The sequence below is a fragment of the Rattus norvegicus genome, chromosome 14 (genome assembly GCF_021556685.1).
Source record: "Rattus norvegicus strain SHRSP/BbbUtx chromosome 14, alternate assembly SHRSP_T2T, whole genome shotgun sequence".
NCBI classification, from domain to species: domain Eukaryota; kingdom Metazoa; phylum Chordata; class Mammalia; order Rodentia; family Muridae; genus Rattus; species Rattus norvegicus.
Genome location: NC_141547.1, coordinates 71,433,550 through 71,457,909, shown reverse-complemented (window position 1 = coordinate 71,457,909; position 24,360 = coordinate 71,433,550). Strand labels below are relative to the sequence as shown.

Here is a 24,360-nt window from a genome sequence, read left to right as displayed (position 1 = left end):
CCTGAGTTCAATTCCCAGCAACCATACGGGTGGCTCACAACCATCTGTAGTGGGATCTGATGCCCTCTTCTGGAGTATCTGAAGACAGAGACAGTGTACTCATATACATAAAATAAATAAATAAATCTTTTTTAAAAAAAAAGAAAATAAGAATCAAATTGAAATAGATACAATTTAAAAGTTTTACCAGTGGGCGGAACTGTTTGGGAAGGACTGGGAGGTGTGACCTTGTTGTCACCGAGGATAGACTTTTTCATTTCAGTTTGTGCCATTCCTAGCATCTTTTCTTTGCCTCCTGCTGGTGATCGTATGTGAGCTCTCAGCCATTCCTGCTGCCCTGAATTTGCTTCACTGTTGTGGACTCTAACCCTCTGGATCTATCAGCCCAATGATACGCCTTCTTCAAGTTGTGGTGACCGTGGTATTTTATTATAGCAGTAGAAACGTAACTAAGACAGAAGTGAGTTTAAGACAAGCCTGGAAGACACGATCTCATAACACTGAAATGTTAAAAAAGACTGAATAAAAGGTATTAATGTTTCAGTTGAAAGTTATCTCTGTCTCTGAGGTTATTAGGGTCAGAGATGAGGTCTAGCAGCCCCCAACAAGCTAGACTTGACCGCTCATCCTCATTACTCCAACAGACAAGTAATAGCAAAAAGGCAGAGAAAGAAAGCTTATTCGGTGTAACGACACTGGAAAAAAAGCGGGGACAAAGAGATCCAGGAACCCCCCAAAGTACAGTGTTGGTCCCGACATGGGATTTGGTTTTAAACAGAAGGGAGAACCTACTCAGTGCTGCTCAGAGTGTGGTTCTGCCAGCCACTGACCCATCTGTCTGTCTGCCCTAGTCTCTACTGCAGAGTATTAGGAAAGTTATCAGCAGGGCGCATGTTTTCCTCGGAGACAAATTCATCCTCGGAAGACTCTGAGCTTCAGCCTTTTCCTTCTCCAAGCGTGAGATTCCTAGGGAGATTCCAGTTTCTTGAGGTTCATTGTTTCAGTGGTTCGATGGCCAAAAAGAGGAGCAAAACTTTGTCTAGTGTCTTCAATCCTGACAGGATAGTTACACCCAGGAGCTAGCAAAGGCCAGCTGTAAATCCTGGGTCTGATCCTGTTCAGCAGGGAAGACACAACAACTTAGATATAGCATCTTCCCTGTCTGTCTGTCTCCAGATTTTCTCCTCTGGAAGGACAGACACCATGTGCTAAGGAAATGACTCAGTGCAAGGATGAAGACCTGAGATTCCCCAGCATCCAAGGAAAGCCTGGCACTGCACTCATCTTCGACTCTAGCACCAGTGAGGCAGAGACAAGAGAAGGGCTCACTAGGAAGCAGTCTAGTCTAAATAGCAAGCTCTATGGTCAGTGGGAGAAGGTGGAGAAAGGCACTCAATATGTATCTCTGGCCTACACACACACACACACACTCACAGATATGAGTGCCCACATACACAAAAGAGCACGTGCGAGCCGGCAGACACACACATGCGCACACACTCAACTCACACACAAAAACTCTCCATGGCACCAGTCTGCTCTGGTATGGCCTCATCTTAACTATAAATTACATTCTCAATGATCCTAATTTGCAAATGAGGTTATCTTCTGTGGTACTGGGAGCAGGACTTCCATATACGTGTAGCATGTAATTTTAAAATGAACCAATTTTTGTTCCGGCTAGATATCGGCAATGGTGGTTTCACCCAGCCTGTTCCCATTCCTTGCCTGGTGCAAAGGCCTGAGATCGTGACCTCTAGCTAAGCCACAGGTGTCCCTGCTGAGAATGCCTGGAGCTACCATTCGAGTTCCATCCACCCCAGCGGCGGGCTCTGCCGAGGGCCACCACACAGCTGCACCCTCTCACTTGCCACCTGAATCGTCAAGAATTGAAAACACCAGACAATCTTAATATTCAAAACCAACCAGATGACATTACTGCTGGGCACGGAATCTGTTGTCCTAAACTCATCAGCTATTCTATCTTGGAATTCTTCCGGTGGAGGCTGCCACAGTCTAACATCTCCCCAGCCTACATTCTGCATGTCCTTTCTCTTCACTGCCTTGCCCCAAAAGCCCTTTTCTTTCTCCCTCTCCTCCTTCTCTCTTGGATGGGAAAACACACCTCCTTATCTTCGCAATCACACTGAACAAGAAGCAATTGACTTCTGGTCATCTTTATTAGCCAATCAAGTAATTAGGGGAAATCCCCCTACACATATGGATTGTGGTCAAGTAGGTAGGTAATTCAGTCTATGACACTGAATTTGCTGACAAGCTATTTTTTATATATAATAAATACGATTATGAATGTGTTATGACTAAGTATCACATGAAGTGAAGAAACATGAATGTAAAGACACTGAGTGCGGAAAAACTAAGTCAAACAGATGGTGACGTGGCTCAGTGAGGGCGTGGCTCAGTGGGGGCGTGGCTCGGTGGGGGCGTGGCTCAGTGGGAAGGCATAGGTCTTACTTGTATAAGGAAGGAGGTAGGTCCAATTCCCCACACCACACACACACACACACACAAATAAATCAAATACAAAGGCCAGTAATTTTGATGTCTGAGGAAAAAATAAACTACAAATCTGGCACTGTAAACTGAAGCGTTTTTTCGCTTTTGCTATACTTCAAAGAAATCAAAACAAAGAAACCTGAAATTATAAAGGATGCATTGTGAGCAGGATTTATATCAGAAACACTAATTTTGGAACTTCAGTTAACTCAGAATAAAGGCAAAATTGGCTGTATATCAAACAATTGGCCAATGGATGTTTTAAGTCCTTGATTAAAGGAGCTATTTTTAACTTAAGAAATGTTATAATAAGCATGAAAAGATGCCCCGTGTGTGAAAATATCAAGCCACAACTTTCCCAGAGTATCTATCACATTCCTTCTCAAAGTTGAAACCTATTAGAGAACAGGTTGAATCAATAAGATCTGGACTAACAGGGCCACCGTAGGAGGAACATCTGAAAAGGACACAACCAAACATTATCTGACTTTTGGGTTGACGCTATGTAAATTACCTATAAATTGTTTTGCCTCAGATGCAAACTTTTATCTGACCTTTGTAAATACAGCCAAGGAACCTTATCCATAGACTCTGCATCACCACATTTAGCCAGCTGTAGATCGAATGATAAAGTGGTTAGAATTTGTTTCAAAATAAAGGGTGAGGCATTGGGAAAAGGAATTGGAAAAAGGAGAGTGTTGTTGGAAAGGGGTGGGTCCCATTAGACCCTGCCCCTGCTCTTGTATACATCTCAAATGTTCCCTAGTAATTTTTTCTTATCCATGTGTACCGAGACATGTATGTTAGTGTGTGCATGTGTGAGAGCCAGGGGCCGATGTCTGGTTTCTTTTCTGGATTGCCCTTCCTTTTTTAAGGCAGGGTCTCTCAGTGAGCCTGGAGCTCATTGCCTTAGCAGAGGAGATTAAGGAATCTGCCTGTTTCTCTCACATCCCCAGGGCTCAGGTTACGGGAATGCGCCTTGCTTTGTATGCGAGTTCTGAGGATCTGAACTCAGGTGCTCATGTTTGCCGGGCAAGCACTTTACCAAATGAACCATCCAGAGTCCTTAGTAATTTTTCAAAAGATTCAGTATATCTTTTAAAGTTGGTAGTATTGGTGGAGAAAAAAAAAAATCCAGCAACTCACATGATCAGAATTGTGTATGAAGTCACTGAAAGACATACAGGAAAATGTTCATAACAGTACAATGTGCAATGACTCAACCGGGAACCCTTAAATACCAATTCAGTTGGTTGGATTAGCAATCTCAGACATATGTATACACATAGTAGAGTAGTATACAGTGAAGAAAGATTGTTTACAGCTAGACATAGCAATATTCTCATAAATAGCACATTCAGGGAGAGAAGCTAGAACCAAGATTATGTTTGGGATGACTCTATATGAATAATAACTAGTCCTTGTCACTGCAAGGTGGCAGACCAGCAGACAGTGGTAGACAGTGACCAAAAGTAAGTTTCAGGTGTGATCTTGTGGGCTCAGGTCTTCTCCTTCCTGTGGATGTGTGACGTTTGTGAAAGGTCAATTTGATAGTTTATCCATGTTGATCTGTGCACACATTTTTGCTTTGACTTTGTTTTTTCTCTTTTTCGGTGTTTTAAAAAGTAAGCGATGACTATAAGAATGTTGTGAAAAGCCCAAGAATTCATGTTTCCTCTAAACTCCCAGATGGCCCTGAAGCTAGAGGAACAGTGAGCTAGCCCTACTCCAGACACACAAGGAATTTTCCAGAGACTGTGGCCTCCTGCAGGGAGCTGTCTGTGGTCAGGAGTGTAGGTTTTCCTAGTGATCCCTTATTCCTGCTGCTGTAGTGCCTTCTATGGGCATTCCACAGCTTATCTGACATGCATCAGTCTACACACCCTGCCCTCTTCCCCACTCTCCTGCTCTCAAGGTCCTTTTCTGGGTCTGTGTTTGCATCATTCAGCTTCTCCCTGCTTCTGGGACTCAACCATGTACTTCAAAGCTCAGTTCAAATGCTAGTCCTTGTGGAGCCTCCTCTCCTTTCTCCACCACTATCAGAAAATCCATGAGCATATCATTCATATGGCCTGTGCCAGAGCTGACTGGAGTAGGGTGAGGTGGTAATCAGTTTGTGAGCCTGTTGGAAGGCAGGTACCTCAGCCAATGTTCTTAGCCAAACTGCACCAGGAAGGAAGGCTTTGCAGAACTGGAATTCGAGTGCTTGCACTGGGACAAACCAGGTTACAATCTGGTTCATTTTCTAAGAATAGATCTTGAGGCTTAGCATCCGGGAGCTGTATCAGGTTATTCAGAGAACCAGGGAAGAACAGGAAAGGTATAGGGGGTTGAGTGGAGACGATTAAATATCGGAATCCCAACCCTAGAAGCTGCAAATGTTGTTTGTGGAAAGTCTTTACATATGAGTTAAGTATGCCGAGGTGAGAGCATCCTGGAGGAGCAGGGCCCTAAAGAGAGAAAGACAGACCGATGGCGGCGACCCCACACAGGCCAAGGGACACTCAGCACCATCAGACTGGAAGAAGCAAGGAACATTCACCCCCAAGGGCTGTAGAAGAGAGCAAAGCTGTGCTTACACCTTAATTTTTGGACTTTTGGCTTCCGGTTTATTCCTAGCATATTTTAGGGCTTGTGTAAGTGACCCAAACTGTGACCATCTGTTACCACTACAAGCCAGTATTCAAGGGTCACATAACTGCTTCTCTTGTCTCTGTGATCAAGCTTGGGTTTAACCAATACAGATTATAAACATGCTTACATTACTTGCTAAACAAATAAACACCATTGAGTGTTAATATCACGTGTTATTCTAAGTGCTTTATAAATATTTACTTAATACTTACATACCGTGACCCCCCTTCCCCAAGGTAGAGCCTGTGATCAACTGTCATCTTCCAGGGGAACAGAGAGGTTGAGTAACTTGCTCAACATCACAGAGCTAGTAAAGCTAGGAGGCTGATCTAGGGCCCAGGCTCTTTCTTCATCATCAGTCAGAGCACAGTGACTTTCTAAGTCTAGACCCCAGTCACACGGTGGGGGCTCTCTGATCTCTCTGCATTCATCCTGCTTGGCAGCTCTGACCTGGCATAGCCCTATAAAGACCATACTTTACTCTAGAGACCCAGGTTGATTCCCCACCAGCCCGGCCTCATCCTGCAGCTGCTTTGGTGCCTCTCATGAGTACATTCACACTAATCTGCTTCCTACAGGGGCTAGAGGAAACTCGTGAGCCATTCCAGGGCAGGGCCCCACAGAGCAGGAAGCCCTGCTTCCAGAGTCCTTTGAAAGACTTTTCCTGCTGCTTGTTATGAGCTAAAGAAAGAAAGGATCACATTTCAACCAGAGGGACTTTGCACAAAGGAACAAGGCAATAGTTGGCAGGATGTGTCTTATAGTTCAGAAGCATGGCGGTGCAGACGCAGGAGTGAAGTGCTTGTCATACCTTGGTACACCCATTGCCCATCCAAGCTGACACACACATGTGGTCATGCACGAGCAAACACACACAGGAGCACATGCAAGCACAAAGAAGCACACAGGCACTCCCACATACACACAAACACAAGCACATGTAAACATACAAGTTCATGCACACACACAAGCACACATGCATATACACGAACACACAAGCCATGCAAGCACACAAGAATGCACAAACATACATACATACATGCACACACAAGTACATATACCCCCCCACACACACACACACAAACATAAAATAAGATGCTCAGTAGTGTTCATTGGGCCAGCAACACAGGGGACATTGCGGCCCTGTCTCTTGAGCCTTTTGAATTTCACTTTCCTTGTTATGCTTGGCTAGATGCAGGACCTGGGCATTCCATTCAGTGTTCTGGCCTCAGCTTCTGTAGAAATAGGTACTAAGAGGACCTAAATCAGACTGGCCAACTTATCTAATCCTGTAAAGTTGCTGGGAAGAAAGGAGAGAAGGAAGGACAGGCCATCATCAAAGACACTTACACCAGAAGGAAGAGAGAACAAGACCAATCATTTTTTTCCCATTGTGAACTTATTTTTGGCAAAGTCCAGTGCCAACATGAGTCACATGATCCGCAAGAAGACAATGGCTACTTTGTGTGGATTAGGTGAGAACGTTCAGGTGCTATCAAAATGGTACCTAGTGCAGGCACACCTGTTGGGCTGTTCACCTGGCCAGCAACTTTCCTGGAACCTCCTCTCTCTGGTTCTGATGTTGTGGTGACATTGATCGCTCACAGCAGACCCAGGCTCACTCAGCACCACCCTGGCCATAGTTACTGAGAGGGTCCAACACTAATTGTCTTCCCTGGGGGGTTAGAATTGGGGATGGAAGAAAACGAGCCGCTGTGCTCTCTTCAGGGAGCTAATCTGAAGCCCGAAACATGGGCAAATTTAAATCTATACAACCAAGACTGTGGGACTTGAGAGTTGAGGCAAAAAAGGTCAGGCTGGGAGGAGGCAGGGGATGCTAAGGTCTCTGGTTCTGATGGGAGGCAGAGGGAATCTCATGCCTCACTGAGGGCCACGGCGTAACCCTCTGTCCTGATGTTCTACTCCCTTGATCATCTCAGCTAAAAGTTTATTTGGCCCTAGGATAGAAGTGTGTATACCCTAATGTCCTGAGGAGACCCCAAACTCATGGGAACCCAGCCTCACTCACCCTCCTGCTCCAATTCTACCTTATAGCCAATGCCATGCCCATATGCGCCAGAGCCCGCACGCGCCACAGCCCAGGGGCAAATGACATTAGTCTGGAAATACTTTTCGAAATAGGTCAACCATCCTAAAATCTAATTTAAAAATATGCTAAAGCAGGGTGAACAGTTATTTTAGAATATTTCATAAAACTAATAGCAGACGTTTCTTTTCCCCGCCCCCAAACCCCACCCCTTTGCTTGCTTCCTCAGAATGGCGCGGGGGTCTTACATTAGAACAAATTCATGTTGCCGTAGACTTGGAAGAGGCACTGTTTAACACCCGCAGTGGGCAGTCTGCAGTCCCCACATGTCACACACAAAGACTATCGTTTTTCATATTGACTTGTGGTTATTTTAATTCTTTCAGTGTTTAACCTCTAGCTGTTTTTCTTTTCATTTGTTGTTATTGTTGTTTTTGTTGCAGTGCCTAACCCATGGTTGTTTTGGGTTTTTTTTTTTTGTTTGTTTTTTTTTGTTTTTTTTTTTTAAGAGCACCTCACATTAAAATAAAAGGAAAAAAGAGATTACATGCAGGAAACCAAGGATTACTGGAGAAATAACTAGTCCCAGAAACTCAGTCTGCCTCAGTCTACCTCTTTCAAGCAACTTGAACATGTGCTCTTTCTAACTCAGTTTCCCAACCTGCTAAGAGATATATGAGTATAACTGACACTCCACCTATGGCCATCGCCTACCTCCAAAAACTGTGAAAGATTTCAGTGAATTTACAGGTAGCAAAGTAAGCCTTACAGATGGATTACTGGGGTCATCATCAGTAAGGACAAAGCAGAGGAAACTGAAGAGCCGGTTAGACCACTGAGAAGGGTAAGCCTGGATCTGCCCTGCTTGAGGCCTGCCAACCAGACTCAAGACACTCCGCAAAGTCACAGAACTGATCCCAACAGGGCAATTCTGTGTAGAATGTTCTTGAGGGAACAGCAGCAAGGACATTTTAATGATGTCCAGGGAGTCGTGTTATCCCATGTCCTCTTCCTACATCAACTTAAACATTATATTTGGCCAACTTTTCCTCTCAGATAATCAAGTTAATAGCAACCACAATTATTGATTCTTCTTGGTGCCAATCAGCCATGGTTTTAAACACAGGCTTTATACACAACATCTCTCTAAGCCTCACAAATAAGAGTTCTATAGTAGGTTAAGATTCCACCTCTGAGAAACAAAGATCTGAAAGTTAACAGCTTGGCCTTGATCATCCCTGCCGGACATTGTAAAAGCTGTTGTGTTTTATAAAAAGATAAGAAGGGAAGGAATATGTTTGGCGGAGCCTAGACAAAATGCGAAAAGCTAAGATCGAAGCATCTTTGGACATGTAATGGGCGCTACGTTCATTGCATGCATTTCTCCCCCTACTTTCCCTATGTACGTATGTGTGTATATGTTCATAGTTATCCCTCTAAACCACTGTAGGAGCACCACCTTCATGTGATCTACCTACCCAGAACCAACCAGATTCTTCCCCAAACCAAATTCCACTTAGACTCTGTCTCACAACACTTTTGGCTCTTGTTGACCTTAGCCAAAATATACCATGAACAGTCACCGTATCCACTGTGGTAGTTTAAATAAGAATGGCTCCCATGGGGCTGGAGAAATGGCTCAATGGTTAAGAGAGCTGACTGCTCTTCCAGAGGTCCTGAGTTCAATTCCCAGCAACCACATGGTGGCTCACAACCACCTGTAATGGGATCCGATGCCCTCTTCTGGTGTGTCTGAAGACAGCTACAGTGTACTCACATACTTTAAATAAAGAAATCTTAAAAAAAAAAAAGTGGCTCCCACGAGTTCATATATTTGAATGCTTAGTGACACGGAGTGACACTGCTTGAGAAGTTGGGATAGGTGTGGCCTGGTCGGAGGATGTATGTCACTAGGGGTGGGCTTTGAAGTTTCGAAAGCTCAAGCCAGACCCAGTGGCTCTCTCTTCCTGCTGCCTGTGGATCTGGATATAGAATTCTCAGCTACTTCTCTAGCATCATGTCTGCCTTTGTGCCCTCTTGCTTCCTGCCACGGTCATAATAGACAAAAGCTCTGGAACCATAAGCCAACCCTAACGAAATACTTTCTTTTATAAAAGTTGTCTTGGCTATGGTTCTCTTCACAACAACAGAACACAAAATAGAACATTCATTATCTTCGCTCTTCCCAAATACATGAACTGAGCTCTGATATGTTGACATTTGGAGATGTGGACTTTGGGAAATAACCAGGTTTAGGTGAAGCACATAAGTAGTGTGTTCATGGTGAGATTTCTTCCTGGTGCAAAAAGCAAAAGAGAGGGAGATCACTGTGTGTCGGAATGTCCATTTCTATCTCTGAACATGCACCAGGGAAAGCATGCAAGAACCCAGCTAGAAAACAGCTGTTTACAACCAGGGTTATAGGGCCTATCTGAGGCTGAATCTGACTCCATCTTGATTTCAGAATTCCCAGCCTTCAGCACAGTGCCACCCAAAGAGGCTCTCTTCTCAGTGAGCCTCAGGCTAGCAGGCAGTCTTACAGTCTCAGTAACTGCAAGCCAAGAAGATATTCATGAGATAGCCACATCGGATTCTAGAACACATTGTACCATGGCTCAGTTACCCATAGTCTTGATCAATTCTATCTCTTCTCTTTTGTCCAAGAAGTAAAACTATGTCTCAAGTACCATTCTATCAAGGCCATTCCATCCCAGCCCTCTTCAGGATGTAACATGGGCTTCTCATAAGAACAAACGATAAACTCAGTAAACTATGTTGGTGGAACCCAAGATACATGGCAGGCAGAGAGAGCCCAAACACTAGTGTCATTCCTTCCTTTACCAATCCTTAGCCTATACTAAACTCTTCATTTCAAGACTGTCTACTTTCAGGCAGAAGAACAGAGTCCCTGGATAAGTCCATCTGTCTTAGTTAGGGTTTCTACTGCTGCAATGAAATACCGTGACCAAAAGCAAGTTGTGGAGAAAAGGGTTTATTTGCCTTACCCTTCCACATCCTAGTGTATCATCAAGGGATGTCAGGGTAGGAACTCAAACAGGGGAGGAACTTAAAGGCAGAAGCTGATGCAGAGGCCATGGATGGGTGCTGTTCACTGGCTTGCTCCTCAAGGCTTGCTCAGCCTACTTTCTTATAGAACTCAGGACCACCAGCCCAGGGATGGTGCCACTCACAATGGGCTGGGGCCCTCCGCAGTCAATCACTAATTAAGGAAATGCCTTACAGTTGGATCTTACAGCGGTTGTAATTTTCTCACCTGAGGTTCTTTACTTTCAGATAACCCTATCTGTGTCAAGTTGACAAAAAACTAGCCAGCACACTATCTATCAACATATCATACTTGTCTCAGATCTTTCTGTTTGAGTTAATATTCTAAGGCAATTTCCCCGTGATTTGGTACCTGTGAAATTTCAGGGCCCAGACAAAAGCCCATGACTGTTTTGTTCACGTCCTAGGTGACATAGACCACTTAGGGACACTTGAAGACTAGTTTTGATGTAATCTAGTAATTGGGTGGAATGATGGAAAAGGAACTGGGATGGGAGAAGAAAATCGAAACCCTAAGGTGTCAACTGTCAAATTCACTCTTAGGCTCTGGAGATACTCTAGTAATCTTCCCCTTCAGAGGGAAATCTGTTCCACTTTGGTCTGCCGCTGCAACTCAGAGACATGTCTCACTTCAGTATAATGAGCCCAAGCTACAAGCTAGGCTAACACCCTCAGAGTGTTCACGTTTACACACTCCTCAGATAGCTCTTTTCTTAGCTAACAATGTTTCTGATGGAGTTCAAACCCTTCAGATATATCCTCAGCTAGCCCGGTCACTGAAAGGCTTGGAAAATGGATTGCTTTATAAAGGACAAAGAGTAAGGCTGGAGAGATTCTCTTCCAGCTGCTCTTCCAGAGGTCCTGAGTTCAACCCCAAGCAACAACTTGTGGCTTATGACCATCTATAATGAGTTTGAATGCCCTCTTCTGGCATGCAGGTGTACATGTAAACAGAGAACACATGACATGAATAAATAAATAGGAACAAAAAAGTACAATCAGCCTTCCTCTGAAGTCCAGAAGTTACACAGAACAGGGCATGGAAAGAGATTGCAGGATTTGCAAGTTGTAGGATATGCCTTAAACTGAAACGGGGATAGCTTCAACTTCTCTGGAACAACTGAATTCTAAGCTTTGAACATAAATTTTTAAAAAGTGATAATTAGGGACTAGGGAGATGATGGTTCCATTGGAAAATACCTGCCCTACAAGCATGAGGACCTGAAACTAGACTGCCAGCACCGAATGAGACAGGTGTGGTAGCAAGCATGTTTATAACTGGTAGAAAGCAGTAAAAAAAGGGGGGGGGCATCCAACATCATCAGCCTCTAACTTCACCCATGTGTAAATGTGCACACACATACACTAGAGATTCACACACAAATAAACATTTTAAGATGATCAGAAGCCAGGCAGTGCTGCCATTCACCTTTAAACCCAGCACTCAGGAGGCAGAGGCAGGAGGATCTCTGTGAGTTTGAAGCCAGACTGATCTACACAGCAAGATCCAGGACAGCCAGGGCTACATGGAGAAACCCTGTCTTTAAAATAAAATAAAGCAGGGTTGGGGATTTAGCTCAGTGGTAGAGCGCTTGCCTAGCAAGCGCAAGGCCCTGGGTTCGGTCCCCAGCTCCGAAAAAAAGAAAAAAATAAATAAAATAAAATAAAGCAACAATAACAAATAACTGGGATAATATGCACTAACATCTCCTGTTTTCTCTTTTCATCATTTGGATTTCCAACTTTACTCTTTTAAACAGCGACAGAGGCAGTGTTTAACTGAAGGTCATCTTCAGTGACACCAAAGGCCCAGACTGACTTATTTCTTAGAACTGAAGTTTAAACAGAAACTGGATAAGAATACTTCAGACTGTTTGAGGTTAATCTCAAAGACAATAAAAATGGCAATAAATGTGCATTTTAATGAAACTATAAAGGTTCCTGTTCTCATTTCATTTCTGCGATTGTGTTAATGCATCCTGACAGAAAGTATCATGGGGTGGGAAGGGTTTATTTGGCTTGCAATCCCAGGTTACAGTCCAGTAATTGAGGTAAGAAAAGGCAGGATCCCAAGCACCCAGTTACATTCCCGGCACTGTCAAGAGCAGAGGACATGAGCACACTCATGCTTGCTTACTGCTTTTTCCTTTCCTCCCCAGCCTACAAGTCCGTCTGTCCACCTTCAGGGTGGGTGTTCCATCCCACCTCAATTAAAGCAGTCAAACAATTTCCCCCTTAGACATGCCCATGCCCACTGGCCAACCTGATCTAAGCTATCCCTCATTCTTGGTTGTGGCAAGTGCTATTTAAAACTTGACCAGTAGGGACTAGAAATATGGTCAAAGGCAGTGGCTACTCTTGCAGAGAACCCAGGTTCAATTCCCAGCACCCACATGGTGGTTTGCAATTATCTGTAACTCCAGTTCCAGAGGACCTGGCACCCTCACATGACAAACATATACACAGGAAAACCACCAAGGCACATAAAAAAAAAAAACTTACTAAAAAAAAAAAAAGAAAACAACAACATAGCACACACACCACACCACACACCACACACCACACACATCACACACACACACATCACACACACACATCACACCACACACACACACCATATACACACCACACACCCACACATCATACACACACCACACACCCACACATCATACACACACCACACACCCACACATCACACACACCACACACCCACACATCACACACACACCACACACCCACACACCACACACACACCACACACACCACACACAACACACACACAACACACACAACACACACAACACACACACAACACACACACAACACACACACAACACACACCCACACACCACACACACCCACACACCACACACACACCACACACACCACACACACACACCATATACACACCACACACCCACACATCACACACACATCACACACACACACGCACACACACCACACATACACCACACATACACACCACCCACACATCACACACACACACACACACACACGCACACACACCACCCACACATCACACACACCCACACATACACACACACACACACACACACACACACACACACACACCTCGTAAGACATTAGCCCAAATCATCTAAGATCTTTTTTCAGAGCCTTCCACGTTCATCTTTTGGACTGTCCCCAATTGTATAACCAATGCCAGTATTCAAATCTCTGTAGTTTAAAGACAAGCTTAGGAGAGGTGCAACCTAAGTTCATCAAAAATGCAAGCCACACTGCAGATTCTTCCCACCGGCCATTGTCCTCTTCCCAAGACTGTCAGTGATCACACAAACCAGGGGGCTTCCACGTTAAGGAATTACAGACAGGGTCAAAGAAGCATCAGTATTGTGTGCAGAGAACAAAAGCCCTCACCACAAAAGAACCTGTACCTGTGAAGTGACCAGCCCTCCTGGTCTCACACTAATCTCTTTGCACACTGGAACAGTTAGTTAGTCTTGGAAGCAAGTCTGGACACGTCTGTCCTTGCCCTAAAGAGTGTCAAATTGCTTTTAGGTGGTGGGTGGAGAAGAGTTAAATTCTTAAGTGACACAACTAACACCAGCCCAGTAATCATCAACCTCTCATTTCATGACAAGGAACTTGCATTTTTACCCTAATGTTCATTTTGTGTGTGTATACATGCACACAAACATGCACAATTTGAAACAATGCATTGCTCTAGGCAAAACAAAGCAAGATAAACTGGAAATGCAACCAAGCAGAAAGATTCAATTTGATTTCTCGCCCGCCTTAACCAATACACATCTTTCTAAATTCTGTATAAATATTTTCTGCCCTTGTATAGTCAATGCTTTTGAACCTCATACTGTACAGTGCCGATTGTCTTCTGTATGCATGGCATGGTCACTAAGAAACCAAGAGAAGCAAATCAATCCTCCCCATGGTCAACACTCACCTTGAGGGAAGTCATTCGGCTGGACCACGTTGAGGAAGATGTGCACCATTTGGTAGAGAGGGTCAATAATCCCAGCATTGAAGGTGTCTTGGGTCTCATATTCTGTGGTAGGCAATTCATAATTCAAAGCCCCGGGAGTGTTATCGAATGCAGGCTGACCTCCTGAAGCCATCTTTCCACACAGCCCCAGTAGCAGCAGGACACTGAATACGAGAGCCATAGTTGGCCTGATCCCCCAGGCATAAGGTACTTTCTGGAAGCTCAAGGGAATTATGTCTTTCCTGGACCTGTGGAATCTTCTGCCTCCTGGCTGGTAAGAAGGGGAGCAGAAGAATGGTCTCCAAGGAGGTCATTCACTCAAAGTAACATCTCTGGTAGGGAGAGAAAGAACACTGGTTACTCAGAGACTGCCTTTCCTGCCCCAGGAGCCCACCCTAGAGGGAGCAACATGGTTTAGAATTAAACACTTAGGGCTAAGTAGATGAAACCAAGCACACAGCCTGCTCCAGAGCTACAGGTAGGGACTAGGAGGAGGATCCTTCCTTCAAGATAGGATGATTCAGAAGACAGTCCCTTCTGGGGTCTAGAATCATTAGGCACGGTTCAAGAAGTTGTTTACTCCTGGAAACAGATGTTCAAACACTCACTGTATGCCAGGTACATCCTACATGCTTTTAAGGCATAATCCCACTTTATAGGTGACAAAGCATGAACAGAAGGAGTTACCTGCAGGAGTCACCAGGCAGTCACAATATGGCCATAACTCAACTCAATATTTCTCAGTATTTAGTCCACGCTCTAACAGCAGGGCTCTATGATGCTCCAGCTCACCCTCCCAGGCCATGGAATAGTGCTTAGCTTTTCTAAGTTTCTGCTCCCCTTCTTATATAAGGTACAGCTTCCTTACATCCTGTTTGCAAACAGATAACCTTCTCAGGCACCCATCTTTCTATCTAACCAAAGCTGGAAAGGCATGACCTCAAGGTCATTGACAAACAGAAATTGAAATCTGCTTTTCTGATAAGCTCATCAGGTCATCCGATGGGGACACTTCCATTCCAAGCCACGGTCCCCACTGACTAGACACACAGGAAGTGAGAGGCAGGGCCGAGGAAAGCTTCCTGTGTACCTTGAAGAGATGGTAAGAAACAAGAATCCTCATGATGGGCATCAACACTCCCATGTCTGGGGAGGAGAGGGGGATAGCAGTGATGAGAGCATCATTTGTATTCTAACAGAAGGCATCTCTACTCAGCAGGTAAATATATGAAAGAAAGAATCCCAAACACCTGGCTTCTTAACACCATTTCTCCAGGGTAAATAAATCAGCCAGCAACCTGGATGCAGTAGATCTACCATGCACAGCCCATCAGTGTCTCGTGAGGAGACTTCCCTGCAGCTTTGCTTCTGAACACACAATACACAAGCCCTGCACTGTGCGCACCCTCCAGTATGCCACAAAACACGAATGGACACTGCCAGTAATGCCTTAGTTCAGATTCCAGACTGCTGCACCATCTGGAGGGCAGTGTTTTTACTAACACACAAGGGCTTCTGTTCTCATAGAAACAGGATGGTTTAATCACAGAAAACAAGGAACCTAGGGATTTTCCTTACCGTAATTCCTCAGCACCGTCCACATTACTGTATCTTTGGGTTGCACTGCGTTAAACAAACAGTCACATTCACCTTATTGGCGTGCAAATTTGCTTTAAGTAAGTGGTAAATTACACAGATACTAAAATTTGTTTTAAACTACAATTATCATCTATTATCACTAAGCATTTGATGTGTGTGTGCCTAGATTTCCAGATTTGCACTAAAAAGTCCTTGGGTACAATCCCACTGAAGTCAGGGACTAAGACAAGGCTACCCACTCTCTCCCTACTTATTCAATATAGTTCTCGAAGTCCTAGCCAGTGCAATCAAAAGGAGATCAAAGGGATACAGATCGGAAAGGAAGAAGTCAAAATATCGCTATTTGCAGATGGTATGATAGTATATTTAAGTGATCCCAAAAGTTCCACCAGAGAACTACTAAACCTGATAAACACCTTCAGCAAAGTGACTAGGTATAAAATTAACTCAAATAAATCAGTAGCCTTCCTCTACACAAAAGAGAAACAGCCGAGAAAGAAATTAGGGAAATGATACCCTTCATAATAGTCCCAAATAATATAAAATACCTCGGTGCGACTTTAACCAAGCAAGTGAAAGATCTGTACGATAAGAACTTCAAGCCTCTGAAGAAAGAAATTGAAGAAGATCTCAGAAGATGGAAAGACCTCCCATGCTCATGGATTGGCAGGATTAATAGAGTAAAAAATGGTCATTTTACCAAAAGTAATCTATAGATTCAATGCAATCCTCATCAAAATTCCAATCCAATTTTTCAGAGAGTTAGACAGAACAATTTGCAAATTCATCTAGAATAACAAAAGACCCAGGATAGCTAAAACTATCCTCAACAATAAAAGGACTTCCCGAGGAATCACTATCCCTGAACTCAAGCAGTATTACAGAGCAATAGTGATAAAAACTGTATGGTATTGGTACAGAGACAGGCAGATAGACCAATGGAATAGAATTGAAGACCCAGAAATAAACCCACACACCTATGATTACTTGATTTTTGACAAAGGAGCCAAAACCATCCAATGGAAAAAAGATAGCATTTTCAGCAAATGGTGCTGGTTCAACTGGAGGTCAACATGTAGAAGAATGCAGATCGATCCATGCTTATCACCCTGTACAAAGCTTAAGTCCAAGTGGATCAAGGACCTCCACATCAAACCAGACACACTCAAACTAATAGAAGAAAAACTAGGGAAGCATCTGGAACACATGGGCACTGGAGAAAATTTCCTGAACAAAACACCAATGGCTTATGCTCTAAGATCAAGAATCGACAAATGGGATCTCATAAAACTGCAAAGCTTCTGTAAGGCAAAGGACACTGTGGTTAGGACAAAATGGCAACCAACAGATTGGGAAAAGATCTTTATCAATCCTACATCAGATAGAGGCCTTATATCCAAAATATACAAAGAACTCACGAAGTTAGACTGCAGGGAGACAAATAACCCTATTAAAAATGGGGTTCAGAGCTAAACAAAGAATTCACAGCTGAGGAATATCGAATGGCTGAGAAACACCTAAAGAAATGTTCAACATCTTTAGTCATAAGGGAAATGCAAATCAAAACAACCCTGAGATTCCACCTCACACCAGTGAGAATGGCTAAGATCAAAAACTCAGGTGACAGCAGATGCTGGCGAGGATGCAGAGAGAGAGGAACACTCCATTGTTGGTGGGATTGCAGACTGGTACAACCATTCTGGAATTCAGTCTGGAGGTTCCTCAGAAAATTGGACATTGAACTGCCTGAGGATCCAGCTATACCTCTCTTGGGCATACACCCAAAAGATGCCCCAACATATAAAAAAGACACATGCTCCACTATGTTCATAGCAGCCTTATTTATAATAGCCAGAAGCTGGAAAGAACCCAGATGCCCTTCAACAGAGGAATGGATACAGAAAATGTGGTACATCTACACAATGGAATACTACTCAGCTATCAAAAACAATGACTTTATGAAATTCGTAGGCAAATGGAGGGAACTGGAAAATATCATCCTGACTGAGGTAACCCAATCACAGAAAAACACACATGGTATGCACTCATTGATAAGTGGCTATTAGCCCAAATGCTTGAATTGCCCTAGATGCACAGAACATGTGAAACTCAAGAAGGATAACCAAAATGTGGATGCTTCACTCCTTCTTTAAAAGGGGAACAAGAATAGCCTTAGGAGGGGAAAGGGAGGCAAAGTTTAGAACAGAGACTGAAGGAATGCCCATTCAGAGCCTGCCCCACATGTGACCCATACATATACAGCCATCAAACTAGATAAGATGGATGAAGCAAAGAAGTGCAGGCTGACAGGAACCGGATGTAGATCTCTCCTGAGAGACACAGCCAGAATATCGCAAATACATAGGCGAATACCAGCAGCAAACCACTGAACTGAGAATGGGACCCCCATTGAAGGAATCAGAGAAAGGACCTAAAGAACTGAAGGGGCTTGAGACCCCATATGAACAACAATGCCAACCAACCAGAGCTTCCAGGGACTAAGCCACTACCTAGAGACTATACATGGACTGACCCTGGGCTCCAACTGCATAGGTAGCAATGAATAGCCTAGTAAGGGCACCAGTGGAAGGGGAAGCCCTTGGTCCTGCCAAGGCTGGACCCCCAGTGAACAGGATTCTTGGGGGAAGGGTGATAATGGGGGGAGGATGGGCAGGGGAACACCCATATAGAAGGGGAGAGGGGGGTTAGGGGGATGTTGGCCTGGAAAACAAGAAAGGGAATATCATTTGAAATGTGAATAAGAAATACCCAATTTAATAAAGATTGGGGGGGGGGGAAGTCCTTGGGTAAAGGAGTGTAAAAGTCCTTGGGTAAAAGTGCCGTGGTCTAGAAGACGGGCTTTCATGTTTTGTGCTAGATAAATACTAACTTTCAGGGTAAGTACAAAGCTCACTGGGAAGGCAACAAGAACTCCATATATTCTATGTGAGATCCTTCTGAGAGCAGCTCAGGGAGAGGAGAACACAATATGCAGGGCAAGACTCATTCTCCAAGTTTAAAGAAGTGCACATTAAAGCTAGCCAAAAGGTAGGCTTTCTTGAGCCGTGTGGATGAAGAGGTGGATGCCTATCTAATCCCTTCAGATATTGCTTCCTTTTGGAACTCCCATCTTGCTCCAATTACTTCTGTACAGAGTTACAATAGAATGTCTCCAAAGTCTTTCTCCAGCAAATCACGGCTACCTTAGACCTCCAGGTGGTTCCTGGGATCAAGCTCCCCCACATCCAGTGTGCCCTGTAACCCTGATGATGGCTCCCAACAACACCACACACACACACACACACACACACACACACACACGCACACGCACACGCACACGCACACGCACACACACACACCGCTCAGCCAGTTCTTTGCTTATGGGCCTCAAAGCTGGATGGATTAAAGGCTCAGGGACTGAGAAAAGCACACTTCCTGGTAATGAGACCAAGCCCCAGACAGAGATAGAATCTCCCCTAGCACTGTGAGTAAGCAGACTTCCAAAGCCACGCTCCTTTTACAGAGCTTGGAAATCCTGAGCGAGGAATGAAGCAAGGAAATCCCAAAGGAAAGAAACACCTCTGCTCACTAGGGCAGAGGCGGAAGTGCCCATTGCTTCCGAGGCCAGGTGGGATTCAAACCTACACATTTCTCTTCACCCTGCTACAAAAAGTGCAGAAACATCAATGTAAGAAAACACCAAAGTCCCGAGAACTATGAAGCAGGCAATTAATGAAATGCAAGGGAAAAAGAAAGATTTTTGCCTCAACTTTAGTGGCTATGAAAACCCCAGATAGGGGTGGATCTCTGAGTCCCAGGCTATAAAGCTACTTTCAGGGCATTTGGGGCTACACAGAGGAACCTTGTCTCAAAAACAGGAACAACAACCCAGGGAAAGAAAGCAAGAGTTTAGGCCCCACTCAGGTGGTAAGAGCCCTGCTGTGAGCTCAGCAGCCCAAAGAGAACAAAATGTGCTACATCTCCTAGGTCTGATGTCCTGAAGCTGTATCCAGGAAACCTGCCCGTTTAGTCTTTAGTCTTTGGGGCTAGAGAGATGAATCAACGGTTAAGAGCTCTTGTTTATTTGTTGCTCTTGCCCAGGACCTGGGTTCAGTTCCCAGCATCCACAGGGGAGCTCACAACCAATCAAAACCCCAGATCCTAGTGACCTGGTGTCTTTTGGCCTCTGCAGGGAACAGGCACACACACGGTGTACATTCTCAGATGCACGCAAAACATTCACACACATAAAATATTTTTCTTAGTTTAAAGTTTCTGGGGTCGGTGCTCTCCTACTTTGGGTTCTGGGGTTGAACTCATAGCTTTGACAGGTATTCAGTTTTTCCCCCATGGAGCCACCTTGTCAGCCCTAATTTCAATTTTAACCAGCATCCCTGAAGGTAGCAAAAGGCTGAACCTACATTATTCTTAGAACACCTTTCTGCCCCATTCCTGTCACTTTCTAAGGACAAGGCAGGTTTCCTGGATACAGCTTCAGGACAACAGACCAAGGTACCAACACCCTGCTCCTGTTGCTCTGACCTGACCTGTCCCAGAGGCAGTGTGAAGTGTTAGGGATACTGACTCCCCCAGGTACCCCCCCAGGGCCTGGTACACAGGAGATACCCAATACAGCACTGCTGAAATAAAATGGGATGAGGCTGGTACAAAGTCGTCTCCTTTACTTCTAAAGCCAAGCCAAGCGTCTTCTTGTTGGCAGTCTTACACTCCTGAGGATAGATCCTAGCCTACCTCCAGGATTGCGATGGCTGCTTCCTCAGATCAGGCAGCAGGCCATCTCTTCTGTGTCACCCGAGGCAGGACTACTGATGCACCCTTCAGGGTAGGAGCACTGAGAACCTCACCACGGCAAGCTTTGGAATCTGCTTCCTCAAGGTCTATCCCCTTAAACGGGTCAGAGTTGGCAAAGTCCACCTGGCTGTTTTCCTGCACAACTGGGCGCATTATTGGTTTCCACTCCAAATAGGCTTTATTCAAACAGGAGTCCACCAAAGTTAGTTTTAAACAATTACCTCACATGATTCTGAGACTGAAGTCTGGGGAACTACATTTCTGCAAATACTGGTTTTAAAAGAAAACGGGGTAACCCATTAGCTTCATTTTCTTCTTTCAATGGAAAGTGCTCACTCATTATTTTGCAAGGGTCCCCATGGTGGATAGAAGTTTCTGTCTTCTGGGGTGCTGCTTTGGGGATGAGGGGGCACTTGAACTCAGAGCCCACCTTTGTGAGTCCTATGAGGAACAGCCCTACTTCTCATTGTGAGGCCAGCCGGAGTGTCCAAATAGGTCCTGGGAGTGAGCCAGTCTAGGCTGGTCAGATCCTTTTTATTGGGCCTGAGCCTGAAACGTACACTGAAGCTGAGTGGTTTCTAAGTCATTCTAGAAAGACTGTCTGTGGCAATACAGCAGCCATATCCAAGACCTGCCATACCCACCATAGTTTTCATCAATCAGGGGCCTGACAACCTGTCTTCTGCCACTTCCTCTAAGTCACTGCCCCCCAAGAACATCTGTTGGTTACACTCATGCTGGGTTAGTTTGTATCATTTGTAAGGAAGCTTCCTGGTCCTTAAAAAACAGATGGTGGTTCTTGACAACTGACAAAACCTGTTTCTCTCCCATTGTGAACAAAAGCAACCATACTTAAAGCATTGTTATTTTCTTGCCTTAAAGACTTATTTTTATTTTATTCTATTTTATGTGTATGGGTATTTTTGCCTTCGTTGGACTATGTGTGTACCATATGCCTGTTACCATGGATTCCCTGAAACTGGAGTTACAGTTGTGAGCTGCCATGTAGATGCTGAGAGTTGAACCCAGGTCTTATAGGGGAGCAGCTAGTGCCCCCAACATCTGAGCCTTTTCTCCAGCCCCCAGTGTTGTCAACCCATCCTTTGATCTGTTTGTTTACTTCACTGAACTAGAACACAGAGAAACAGTTCACCATAAAAACCATAAGGAAGTCCATAAAAAATTTATGGAACACTTAAAAGGAAAAGAAAAAGTAAATACCTTGCTAACTGGCAAAAAAAAATTCCTGTTTTCAAACAGGACCAGATCTCTGGACCCATTTACTAATTCTGTAACAATGGCAGTTGCTTCTCTCTGTGAAGTCGGTTTTTGCATGGGGTTGGGCGGTTAACATGCTAACAGGTAAAGAACTTGGCACCGTATGTGCTGTTTATAAAGTTCTGCTGCTCCAGACTAACCACCATGAGCCCCTTAGGCTCATGCAGACAGAAGCCAGCTCCGTGCTGCTTCAAAGAGGTGAATTCACAAATGAATGAGAAAAATATGTAGTCAGCCCAGTGAACGGTATGAATTTGCCAATATTCAATTGGCCGATCAAAATCAAAAGTTGTCATATGGTTCAATGCAAATTCATTGTTCAAGTTGCTTGGGTCTCTGGTGGGTTAGGGTGGAGGGGCCTGCAAAGGACTTTAATCTTTTGCTCGCTTAACAAAGGCCAGCAGCCACCCACAAGAAGCTGAGCAAAGCATTCTCCGCCAGGGCATGAGAAAAGTCCACAAACGAACAAGAGAGCAACAGAGCAAGCTCCGGGAGTAGGCAGAAGCTGCAGGAAGCACGAGTATCTTTACTCAGTTGCTTTTCTCTACAAGCTGCCACCAGTCCCAGTGCCCTCCCGCCCTGGTTCCCTCCTTCTCAGGAGCCTCTCCCGGGCTGCGGAACACAAAAGAACCGACTGCGAGGCGGCGCGCGACGCTGGGAGCCTCCAGGAATCCGCCGTCGCCTGGGGGGAGGGGATCGTCCCTGAGTCCCGCCGTCCCAAGCGCCACCAAGGCATTTCCCCACCGAGTCCCCTTTGAGCGCGGGTTGAGGATTGGAACCTCCGACCCATTCTCGGAAACTCAGCCCGAGCCCCGATCTTCGAGCAGCCACAAAGCTCTGGTCAGTCCACATTCCTTTTGTTGTCCCTGGTCCCCGCATTCTATCAAGGTATGCCCTGAGCGCCCCTGGTCTCCATCTCCAGGAAAGTCTCGGTGATGTGTGACCCTGAGGGCTGATTGGAGCCAGGACTTCTAGCCCCTGTGCGTGCGCTTGGCAACGGCCGCGGGGCGGCGGTTTGCTCCTGCACCCGCGTCGCCCTCCCGCTCTGGCCGGTAGCACCGTGTGCTGCACATAGGTAGCAGATAGTGGCTGGTGACCGAGAGTCCCGCGTCCCTCCACCCCCGACCTTTCCCGGAGCTTTCCTTACCGCATAAGAGTTCTCCAAACCCGGACCGAACCTCTCCCCACCGCCCTGCCCGAAGGCGAGTCGGTGGCCTGAAAGTCTCACCGCCTCCTGCTCACGTCGCCGGAACCCAGAGACCTCCACCCCTCCACGGGATGGAAGGAGCACCCGAGCGGAGCAAAGTGGCGCGGAGCGGAGCCGGCTACCTCGGCGGGAAAAAGTTTGCACGCTCTAACAGTCCTCCAGACCCTGGGATCGCCCAGTGGCCGGGACCCACACCACCCAGAAGCCCCTCCAGCTCCAGGAAGACAATCTGGGTTCCCGCCACCTGCTGTGGAGGCAGAGACAGACGCTGGTCGACCTTCTCCACTCCCCATCCCTGCCCTGGGTGTTCTAGAAGAGGGGGCGCCTGGTCCCCGCGCTGGGTCCACACTCGGAGCAACTCACCGCTCCCGTCCAGCTCCCGCCTGGGTCTTGGAACCCGCCAGCCCCTCGCCTCCAGGCTGGGCTCCCACCACTTAAATCATGAATTATTTAAAGTCCAACCCCAGGGCACCACAGGGGTGATTGGGTGAGAGCCCGCCCCACTGCTCCGCCCAGAATTGGCTAAGGGTGCCTGAGACAGGACTACCGGACCCCAGGACTCTGAGAACTTGTTACGTCCTCTAGGGTCTCTGGTGGTAGAGGTTTGAGGATGGAGCTAAAGGAATACACTTAGAGACATACTTACTGGAGACTGGGCTTAAGACCAGGTGCCCGGTCCTCCACAAGACTCGGTAATTTAAAGAGCAGGAGCCTAGGGCTCTGAGTCTGAGCGCGCTCTGATTGGACCTTCTGAGCGGCTAGGCTACAATGCCCTGGGGACAGCCACGGGACAGAGCGTTTATTTCCTGCTAAAATCCCTGCTCAGTCCCAGAACACCCTTCTCTTTCACCTAATCCTAAATCGCTCCTTAGAAGGCCGCTAGCTCGGAAAATCTCTAGCCTCCACACACTCTTTCCTGGATCTTTAGTCACGGTACTGACAACTTAAAAAAAAAAAAAAACTTAAGGTGGGAGAAAACTTAGCTGGAGTGTATTCCGGTGCTATCTAGGATGGAGACAACACTGGCGCTTTTGATCACTCACATTCCTGGATTCAACCAAACGTGGATAAAAGAATAGACCTGGGAAGAATAGTGCCGCCGGGACATTTTTACCACCAAAGGATGCATATTGTGTGTGGGTTGTTAGGTGGATGGAGGGATAGATGAAGAAATAGCTGCAAAGATGATGGGAGTATGAGTATGTTGAAATGACATAA

The 24,360-nt window shown here is 45.5% G+C and overlaps 1 protein-coding gene across 25 annotated transcripts in view; it reads right to left on the bottom strand.

The window, feature by feature from the left end:
• The window catches only part of Prom1 (prominin 1), a 104,604-nt gene extending 80,789 nt beyond the window's left edge, over positions 1 to 23,815 (bottom strand). For 8 of the 25 annotated variants that reach the window (XM_087584192.1, XM_087584202.1, XM_087584196.1 and 5 more), the window contains exons 1-2: positions 23,789 to 23,815; positions 14,208 to 14,578 (exon numbers count right to left, since the gene is read on the bottom strand). In XM_087584192.1, the coding sequence (XP_087440318.1) occupies positions 14,208 to 14,427 (220 nt within the window). In that variant the 5' untranslated portion in view covers positions 14,428 to 14,578; positions 23,789 to 23,815. Of the gene's footprint in view, positions 1 to 14,207; positions 14,579 to 23,082; positions 23,573 to 23,788 lie in introns of those variants that run through there. The other 17 variants (XM_087584191.1, XM_087584201.1, XM_087584195.1 and 14 more) reach the window with 4 other exon arrangements.
• Positions 23,816 to 24,360: the final 545 nt, after the last annotated feature.